Genomic DNA, 10,472 nt, shown 5'->3' on the forward strand with positions numbered 1-10,472 from the left:
AATTCAATACAGGAGTCATCAAACACTCCATTTTTACCCACCTCTTTTCTATTACTTGTAACATTATCTTAACCTGAATTTTGATTCCCGTAAAGGCATACGTGGAAATTTAGGCAGGAATAATTATCCCCATCTCATGGGTGAGAACTCAGGCGTGTAGTGAACTTGAAGCTCAGAGAGCTTGAAAGTCACTGAGTCAGGTTCATGGGGCCCACACGGTATGAAGGTTAAGTCCTCCTTCTAATAAGATGAAGTCAAGAAGCAAAGGGATCAAGGTCTGGGTTGAGTATAAGTAAAATGCAGGTTATTTAATGCTAAATCTTCTAGGTATTTAGGTTTGACGAGGTAAGAGGTTAAAATTTTTGTGTAAAATAAAATTCCTGGATTCTCTCTGAATGGTTCATAGGCATTATTCCTGTTTGCTCCACTCCATGTAATGAAGAGTTCTACAGTCATGCATCCATTATCGATAGGGGTACTTTCTGAGAAATGCATTGTTAGGTGATCTTGTTGTTGGGCAAACATCATAGAATGAATGTACTTACACAGACCTGGATAGTGTGGCTTTCTATACTCCTAGGCTGTATGACATGGCCTATTGCCCCTAGGCTACAAACCTATACAGCAAGTGACTGTACTGAATACTGTAGGCAATAGTGACATAATGGTAGGTGTGTGTCTATCTAAACATTGAAAAGTTACAGTAAAAATTCAGTATTGTAATCTTATGGGACACTACTATATGCGTGGGCCATCACTGACTAAAATGTTGTGAAGTGGTATATGACTATATGCGTGGTAAGGCATGCTCAGCCTATCTGTGCTGAAAGATGGATTTTTGAGTAACTTTCTCTGTATATTACTAATTTTAACAAAGAAAATTCCCACATACACTAGGTTAATAATTTCGATGTCGTGTAATAAATTATTACGTATCTTTTTTTAGATTTTAAAAATGCTTTACAAATTGGTATTTAGTTCCAATAATAAAGAAATAAAAATAAAGGAAATTTTAGGGAAATTGTGGAACAGTTTTATCTTAGTTTCATTAAAGGAAATTACATTTTGTAGCAACACTGACTCCATTGCCTGAAAAACGTTGTAATTTTTTATGTGCAGAGAATGTTGTATATTCTACAAGATTCCCTAGGTCATGATGAATATTGTTATTCATGCATTTTTTTTGTAACGTTTTAAGATGTCACATAAACATATTTGTGCATATTTTTTACAGTGTGGTATGAAGTACCAGTATGGGATGAGACTCATTTTCTTTGATTTAGAAACGACACGTAAAAATATAATAACATTAATTTTAAAGTAAGCCCATGCAAATAGGTACTTGAAGGAGGAAGTTTAATAAGTTTCAGCTAAATTAATTGACATGCCCCATGTTGTATGAAAAGATAATCATCCCACTCATTGTATTTCTGACTCAAATTCTAAGAGTAGTGACCAAAATAGATGTGTAGACCTCAACGGTCTGATATGGTAGCCACTAGAGACTTAATGGCTATTTAAGTTAAAATTCATTAAAATTAAATAAAATTTAAAATTCATCTCTTTATTTGCACTAACTTACATTCAGGGGCTCAAAAGCCACATGTGGCTAGTGGCTGCCATATTAGACAGAGGGATAAAGGACATTTCACAGAAAGCTCTAGTTAGTCAGAAAGTCCTTCTGCTGACAGCACTGGTTAACAAGGTTAGCAAGGGTTCCATGTGACTGGGGGGAAAGCTCAGAAAAGTTTCTCAAATTAGCATTCCTTTGATCAATATCTTCAAATGCATCTATATGTTTTACACACCTATACACACATACACACACAGCTGATCTTGGTTATCATGACTAATCATATCATCATACCTTTCACAGCCACTGTTTTAATATTAGTGAAACAAACCCTGAATCTGCTAGTTGAGGGAGACTATAATGACTAATTATTTTCATGAAACTTATTACTACAAAATAATATTAATATCTATCACTATAGATATAATATTAATATCACTACTGTAATAGATTTTTCATTGAGGAGGATACACTTTTGAATGCATGATACTTTATTTAAACGCACATATATACAATGGTGACAAAGGAAAACATTGCAGAATTCAGCACAATGGCTGCATGCATTGGTAGGATGGGTGGACTCTCATTTTACACGATGAAATATGGGCTGAAAATAGGAAAAGGCCAGAGAGCAAGTTTCATTTCCCATCACCACATTGAAGGGTCTTCAAGCCTGTAAAACATAAGAAGCAAAGCATGTAAGGGAAGCTGCCCAACTTCCTGAGGTATTAGCAAGGGTGAGACATTTAGCTCTGAAGTGAAAGATGACGGGAACTGTAGGAAAGTCTCCTGCTGGCATTCTAAACAAGAAGCCACGTGGAATATCAGAGCGCGAGGCAGAGGCACAATGTGCACAGCCCCAGCCGAGCCGTTTTCCGTGATGTTGACAGGAGTCTTGGGCAAACCTCAGAGGGAGCATTTTAAAGGCTCTGCATGTATCAAAGGAGCCAAAGAACACAATCTTTTGAAAATCAAAATTACAGAAATCACATGAAGCTGTAAGAGGAAACTTATTGTTCCTCAACTCTAAATATGCTTCCTTTTCCTGCCAGCTTTATTATATAATAAGATGCTACTTATTAGACTGTGAGATCTTTTTAATAAAATAGCACTCATAGGCAACTTCAAGACTGTCAAATTTGGTCTTCTTCTAACTGCACATGATGGAGTCTGTCAGTCAAGGTGCAATTAATTTTACTTCATGCACTAACTGGGCCACAAAACAAAGACAAAAACCAAGTAGGTCTGGGTTGTTATTTTTCTAACAGTAAGTAGATATAGCCTACCCTAAACATTTTACTGTGGCAAACATCATATGCATGTCAGTGAAACATGGAAAGACATTTACTGCATAGTATTAAAAACAACCCTGGCCAGGCATTGTGGCTCACAACTGCAATCCTAGTACTTCAGCAGGCTGAGGAGGGAGGATCTCTTGAGGCCAGGAACTCAAGGCTGTAGTGAGCTATGATTGCATCACTGTACTCTGGCCTGAGTGACAGAAGGAGACCTTGTCTCTGAATAATAATAATAATAATTTTTAATTAAAGAAGACAACGCTTACAAATTTTCTACCTGTTTCCCTTGCATTTGCTATTTAAGTCTGGGCTGGTTCCTCCAGGGACAGGAGCACTGGAGTTTTATCTCAGTTCATATCATTGTTCCCTTTAGAGAAAACAAATCTCACAACTCTATATTAACACCCTTCGTTCTGGCTGGCCATTTCACAAGAGAACTGAGGGAGGTTAGAAGGGAAGGTGGGTGGCCCAGCGGGTCACCCTGCTGAGTCTCTAGGGAGAACTTGGAGAGCCACATGTCAGTCACACTCACTGAGCAAGTGTTCTAGTGACCTCTTCTGGGGAACTTTGTTCTTGATGTTGTAGAACTCTGGGTTTAAGGCAGCCAAACTGCCACAGACATGGGTGGACCCTGTGCACTATGATCTTGCTGTGGTTAGATACAGGAAGCAAGGACTGAAGAGCCAGGAGGTTATGAAGATGGAAGAGGACCTGGCTCCTCTTCAGCAGCACTCCTTGTCCAGGAGAGACCAGAAAATCTTAGCTCAATGTTTAACACTTAGACATTAGTGGGCACCTCTTTCCAAGACACACCCAAACTGCAAGAAAGTCCTGAGACTACAGATAAACTCCTAAGAATACTGTCATTCAACATTCAACGTGCAGTCATTGAATGTAATAAATCACTACGTGACACAAGTTGAACTAAAGTATGTCAAAAAGTAATCCGGAGCATCTAATTTACCTACAGCTTCATGTAAAACTGGGAAAGTTGGAGTAAAAACCATGGGGGACATTTTCTAGGACATCTGGATGCTCCACATATATAAAAACTACAGATCTTCCCAGCCAGAGATGGACAGTTGGTCATTTCAATTTAGAACGAGGGACTCACTCTATGCTTCCCTGATTCCAACAATGTTAGAAATTCTATATAATTTCGAAGTTAAAAGTCAATTATTTTTAAAATTGTCAAAGGAGCACCAAATAACCTGGGCTAGAAGATGTTATTCCATAGACGTTTAGAGATTTGACAAGAGAGGTGAAAAGAGAGGTCTCCTCTGCCTGCTTCTTCATCCTCATTTCTGCCGAAATCTCCCCTAGTGTAGAAGTCCCTGTCCCAATGCCTCCCACCAGGCATCTGTCTCTGACTTCCCTCCCCTGGGCACCTTGAGCTCTACAACAATGTCCCCATCACAAGCCTTGTCATACCGAGTTCTGGGAACATTTTCTGTGCTTTCTCTCATCAAGAGGTCTGAAATCAGTGTCTCTGGGCTAGATCGTTTGCCATACCTGGAAAAAAAAAAAGTCTTTTAAAGCAAGTTTGGAATAGGCATAAAACCTTTAGGAAAAAGGAAGATAGTCTCCTATTTGGGATATGAAAACTAAACATTATTGTCAGTTGTTATCTGTAACAAGCAATCTAGGTGTATGAAGCATATATTATCAGAAACATTATCATAAATATTATTTGAAATTATTTATATATATATATATTTTTTTAAGCTTTGCTCAAATACTCAATAAATAATCTAGGAGGTTATTTAAACTAAACCAAAATTCCTAGTCAAATTCCTGCCTTTTTAAACAACCACAAATAATATGTATAGAGATACATACTTTTATAACTAGGTGACAGGAAATTTGAAAACATGGAAGCATGATTGTAAATGTTTCCACAATTAGTTAATTGGCTATTGTTCTGATGATATACAGCAGTTTAAATCTTAACAAGGAGACCAGATGATATTTCAAAGACAGTCCTAGAAAAAGATCAGCAGATTGCCATGTAAGACCCACCTGTGTCTTTGAGGCTCAATTTTCTCGTTTGTAAAATACCCCCTGCTTAAATCAGAGTCTTTGTGAACATCCAGCGTGAAATATGAGTCCCAGTGCTTTCAAAGTGACAAAGTGATACACACATGCAAATTACTGCTGTTGAAATTTATCCATTCTTCTGGTTACCAACAGACCCTGGGTCTTATATTTCTCATATTCATTCAAGGTGCCAAATGCTAAAGCCTTTCCTGATGTTGTGATTTTAGCCTCCCTGTAAGTCTAAAGGAATCTAACTGGTTCATGGAAATGTTCTTGTTTTTTTTTTTTTCTCCTATAGCAGGATACGGGTGAGACAATACACACAGGTAAGGTTTCGTTTATCTGCGAGTGTCCCCACTCCAAGACACTACAAAAGAGTCAGACAAGTATATACCAAATTGCATCTTTTGAAGAGGCCATTATTCCCTTTCTCAGAAAAGGTGTTGGACACCAGTCGCCACTTTGTTTAGAAATAAATTAGCCTGGTGTGGATTGGTTAATAGGTCTAACAGTTGAACATAGCTGACAGAGGATATATTCTAATTGCCAAGCAAAATTATACCTCAATTTTTTGGAAAGATTTTCTATTACTGTTCTTTAGCTGAGACTCAAGGGAAGCAAAAACAAAACAACTCCCTGTCCCACTCCCATCATGTAAGATTTCCTCAAAGATTTTCTGGAGCTGTGATATTAGACTACAGGCATCTGCTTATATTTATTTATTCTGTCCATCCATTGGTTTTACTAATCGTAAAACTCTAGGGCAACTGTAACTCATTTATCTTCATCATGCTCCAGTGAGTAAAAGAACTGCCAACTGTTTTCTCCAATTTACCAGTAAAGAATCTAAATCTGAAATAGGAGGATTTGCACAGTCATAATCTTGCATCCAGTTCAGAATTGTTCACTCTTCTTCCTTCTTTAATTAATTCTGGATCATCCTTCCTCTCTACAATGCTGTAACTTTCAAACATTGAGTCCTTAGAGTAAAGATTCTCAAACCTGGCTGCACATTAGAATCACCTGGGGAGTGTGACAAACACACTCTAAAGCCCAGGCCCAATGCTAGAGGGTCTGATTTAATTGGTCAGGGGTGGATCCCAGCATCAGTGTACTTTAAAAGCTCCCCTCATGATTTTAATGTGCAGCCAGAAAGGAGAAACACTAATCTAAGGCTGAGTTTCTCCGGGACTGGCTAGTCTTTGTAATGGGGGCTGTCCTGAGCATGGTAGGATATTTAGCAGCCTCCTTGGCATCTATACATCTAGATACCAGCAACACCCACCTCCCGTTGTGAAAACCAAAAATGTCTCCAGACACTGCCAAATCACATCTGGGGAGCATAAAATCACCCTCAGTTGAGAACCACTGATTTAGGGGGTCATATAAGTAAATTGTAGGAGACCCACACTCTAGAATAAGTAATGCAGCTTCCAGAAGCAATGAGCCAGGGGTATATATACAGCAACAAGAATATAAGCACAAATTGAGTGTAGGGGGAACAGGAGTGGGGGCGGGGGGAAGAAAGATAATGATATCAGATTACATCTATAGTAAATTAAAGCACATCCACAAATGACCCTGTAATCTTCAGAAACACACATAGGAGTGGGTGTCTGTGGTGGGAAGGAGAAGATGGATGTACATTAAGAGGCTCTGCTGGTTTCTAAGAAGGAGTTTACATGAAGGTGAGACAGGAAATTCTGCCTCAGAGACCAGCTCATTCCCATCTAAGCTCAATCTCTTGCCATGAAACCCAAGTCCCTTTCCTTTATGTTTTTTTTTTCTCATCAAACATGTTGGAGATAACACCGCCTGTTGATGGTGGTGACAACATCCAAAGAAATTCAAAGGAGGCCCCCAATTCCATAATTCCTATAAAAACAGCTTTCATGAAATGTCCTTAGCTTCATGATTTGTGAAATGGAGATAATTATACTCCCTTCAAAGCTTTGAGGTAAAGACTGAATGAGATAATGCCTAGGAAAACATTTTAAAATGCTAGAGCTTTGTAAAATTGTAAAGCTTTAGAGCAATCATGTTTGGAAAACTGAGTTCTACTGTATATTATACTATAACTAAATAACTAACAAAGGTTTTTCTAGAAAAAATAGTTAATATATTTTTGTTTGTACAAGTTCTCTTTGATCTGCATGACAGCATAGCATAGCAAGAATTTGAATCAATTAACTTTCTGGGAAATATGGAATATAAAATATTATTGCTTTTTGCTAATTAAAATGATCAGATTTCAAGGGATCACAAACCAATACTATTTAATTCTGGTATTTTCATGTTTTTCAGATTCTATATAAATTGGAGCTTTTTCAAAAGCTTTTTTAGGATGTTGAATACCTTTTTGATGAAACAGGAAAAAGCAAACTTGATTTTAGAAGTACAGATTCTCCCCCTTTTGAATCCTTTCCAACTACTCCCTGACTTGTAAAAAGTAAAAATATGGACTAAATAAATAAATAAACCCCACAATACTTTAAACATATAATTTAAACACGTTAACTAACATTCATGCTTCTAAAGGGCTTATCCTTTAGATATGGTCAAATGATTAAAATCATTTAATCTTAGTAATTAAAATAAGATGTTAAATGATTTAGAGCTAAGATCAACTAATTTTGAAAACAAAATTTAAATCCTATGTAATTTGTAAAACAGTTTGGATTTGATTTTTCCCTTAATTGTCAATGTTGAGAGTGACAATGTGGCATTTCATTTTGACTTTCTGAATGTTCAGAATAAAGTTTACAACTTCTCAGATTCCATGTAATCCATGGATTCATCCTAAAGTTACTGGACCAATGTAAGTTTCTTCTTAATGAAATCCCAAGTGGGCACTTTCTTTTCAGAATTCACCAGCTATAAAATAGGGAGAATCTCTGCATTTTAGATAAACTGTTTTCAGGCTAAATCTCTAATTACTGGGACTAGGATTTTCAAGTATGAGACTGAGACTGCAGAAAAACACAGTACAGAAGAAAACAAAATAGCTCTATTTGTCTTTTTCTAAATACTGTCATTCAATTAGCCCTAGGCAGGCTGGAAAGTCTAACAATGTCTGTGGCAACCCTGCAGTTTACTACTTGGTTTGGTTTTCTTTGGTGGTCGTTCTGTTTTTCCTAGACACCTTGCTAGCCTTTCTCCCTACAGCATTTCTCTGGCGCATTCTTGCCCCTTTCACTGGGTACTTTCGAGATTTCTGGACAGGCCCCCACTGCTGTAAGAACCACAACAAACCACAAGAGGTGAGTGAGAGGAGATTGCCAGCCTACCAACCTGGGGAACCTGAATCTGGGGATCACTACTCTGTGACTGTAGTTGCACAAAATGGAAGGTATCCATTCTGTGTGCAGTATGCCCCGCACAAACATTTACCTAGAGCTGACTAAGAGCCTGATACTGTCCTGCCCTGGGATAGAGCGAAGGAAAAGAGACAATCCCTTCCCCTAACCAGGATCTCCTGGTGTGCAGGCACTGGCGCTCCTGGAGTCGGTCCCGCGGGCCCACCCACCTCTGCCTGGTGATGAGGTTGATGTAGTGTCGCAGCGCCGAGTAGTATCTGGCCATGTCCTCCGCTGGCGCGTCCTCGCCCGGGTTGTCCGGTTTGGAGGGGTACGCCTCGGCCAGCGCACCCAGGCACACGAGCAGGGACAGGGCGAGGGTCAGTCCGGACAGCCCCAGTCGCTTGCTACCTAGCATCTGCAGGCACAGAAGGCTCAACGGACGGGCTTGGGGATTCAGAGGACCCACGAGCAGCACCTCCCTCCTCTGCCTCCCGCGCTCCTCCTTCTGCTACCACCCGCGACCCCCAATCCGCTCTCGTCCCAGTCCCGCAGAGAGAACCCAGGCATGGCTAGCACCACCTTGCGGACTCTGGGCACCGTCTGGCCCGGACCTGCCCCTCTGCTCCACCTGAAAACTTCGCGCAACTTCGTTCCAAGTCTCGGGTACCAAGAAGCGCGCGGCGAGAGGTGCAAGGTGGGGGCCCCGCCAGTTTAGACACTTTCAAAATCAAATTGGAAGTTCCTCCTGCTGGGTCACTTTTCTCCCCTCTTGCCCAAACTCTTGTCTGGGAAGAAAACTTTCTTCTCTGTTACTTTTTGGTCTGCCTAGCTTCAGGGGATCAACGCTGACGGTAGAGATCACCTCAGGGTGATGACTGCGGTGGGGAAGGGGAAAGAGAATTGCTCCCTGGGCCAGAATTGCTCCCAAGAGATTTGGAGCCCAAGAATCCAGGCAGATGGCAGGGCGCGGGGCTCCCGAGCGCCAGGGATTCCTCACTCGATGGCGCTGCCAGGGAAACCTTCATACCGCGCACCGCTTTCTGGGCCTCAAGGCAGTGACCCGCAGGGCGACCGCCAGCTGCCTTGGGATAGGGGTCCCGGGTTCTCCCTCCATATCTGCCAAAAGGTAACTCAGAAGAACCGCCCAGCGGGAAGGGCCCGGGAGAAGGGCAGTGGACAATCAGAGGGGAGCAGAGGGACAAGTGGAATTTAGCCGCCAAGAGGGCTGGTCCGCGTCGGGGCGCCGAGCCGGCATAGTCCCGGCTGGGGAACGGGGTGCTACCCTCCCGGGGCCCCAGAGCTCCACAGAGCCGGAGGCTGAGCCTCTAGCAAGTTCATGGGCGCCCCTTCGCCCCCACCCCTAGACAAACGGATCGTAGCACTCACGGTGGCTGGCGCGCGGGCGTGGCTGGGCGGCAAGTACTCTGCTGTCGGGCGCGCGTCTCCGAGGGGTGAGAGCCAGCGGATGGGGTGCAGAGAGCGGGTCGCAACCGGGCTTTTATGGAGCTTCCTCGCCGCAGCAGGAGGGGCCTCGGGCAATCACGTTTGGGTGACTCCTACCCGCCACTTCCCGCCCCCGAGTGGCGGGGGGAGGGGGCTGGAACCGCAGCCGCACGAGTGTTGGCTTAGGGAGCCACCCACACCCCAACCCTCCCGCCCCAGGCACTGCCCGAAGAAGCGGGGCCCGGGACAGCGCGAGCGAGGCAGGGCGCTCCGAGAGCGCTGGACAACACCAAAGCCCAAGTGTCTGCCCTCGGGCAGTGCCCGATCCCTGCTTTTCTTCTTTCCTTCACGCCCCGTCTAGTCCTGCCAGAGATAGGAGCAGCCCAGGCGATCCTTGTCGCTGCTAACAGGACTTACCAAGCCACTGGACGCCGGAGTAGGAAGCATCTGAATGCTCTTTGCGGTGGGACATCTCCAGCACCAGCGCGGCATCCTCACTGGGCACAGCTGCGCGCTTTTGGAGAGAGGCAACTGGGCGCACCGATTTTTCCTGCACTTAGAACAAGTCGGAGGCAGCTGCCGGAAGTCTCCAGCTAGAGGGTCGCAAAGCTGCCCCCCGACTCCTCCGCGCGGAGCTGAGAACTGGTTTCATGGGCTTCAGCCCCTTTCCTCAGCTGGTTTTTCTAGGACATCAGCCTTCCTCAAGTACTCGCCCAGACGCAGTGAGCCAGGCTCGGTCTTGACATGAGTGTGGCGACTCAAAATTCCCCAAAGGGGGAACACGGTAAAACCTTTTCCCCTAGTTTGCTGAAAAAGAGCCAC

General features: G+C 42.8%; 1 protein-coding gene across 1 annotated transcript; it reads right to left on the reverse strand.

Annotated features, from left to right (window-relative positions):
* Positions 1 to 2,052: 2,052 nt before the first annotated feature.
* On the reverse strand, positions 2,053 to 9,719 carry NPY (neuropeptide Y). Its single transcript, XM_023225945.2, has 4 exons — positions 9,594 to 9,719; positions 8,435 to 8,622; positions 4,303 to 4,383; positions 2,053 to 2,246 (listed from the first exon to the last, which is right to left on the reverse strand). Exons 2-4 carry the CDS (start codon positions 8,620 to 8,622, stop codon positions 2,222 to 2,224), a joined length of 294 nt encoding a protein of 97 aa, XP_023081713.1. The 5' UTR covers positions 9,594 to 9,719; the 3' UTR covers positions 2,053 to 2,221.
* Positions 9,720 to 10,472: the final 753 nt, after the last annotated feature.

Source organism: Piliocolobus tephrosceles, chromosome 8 (assembly GCF_002776525.5).
Source record: "Piliocolobus tephrosceles isolate RC106 chromosome 8, ASM277652v3, whole genome shotgun sequence".
NCBI classification, from domain to species: domain Eukaryota; kingdom Metazoa; phylum Chordata; class Mammalia; order Primates; family Cercopithecidae; genus Piliocolobus; species Piliocolobus tephrosceles.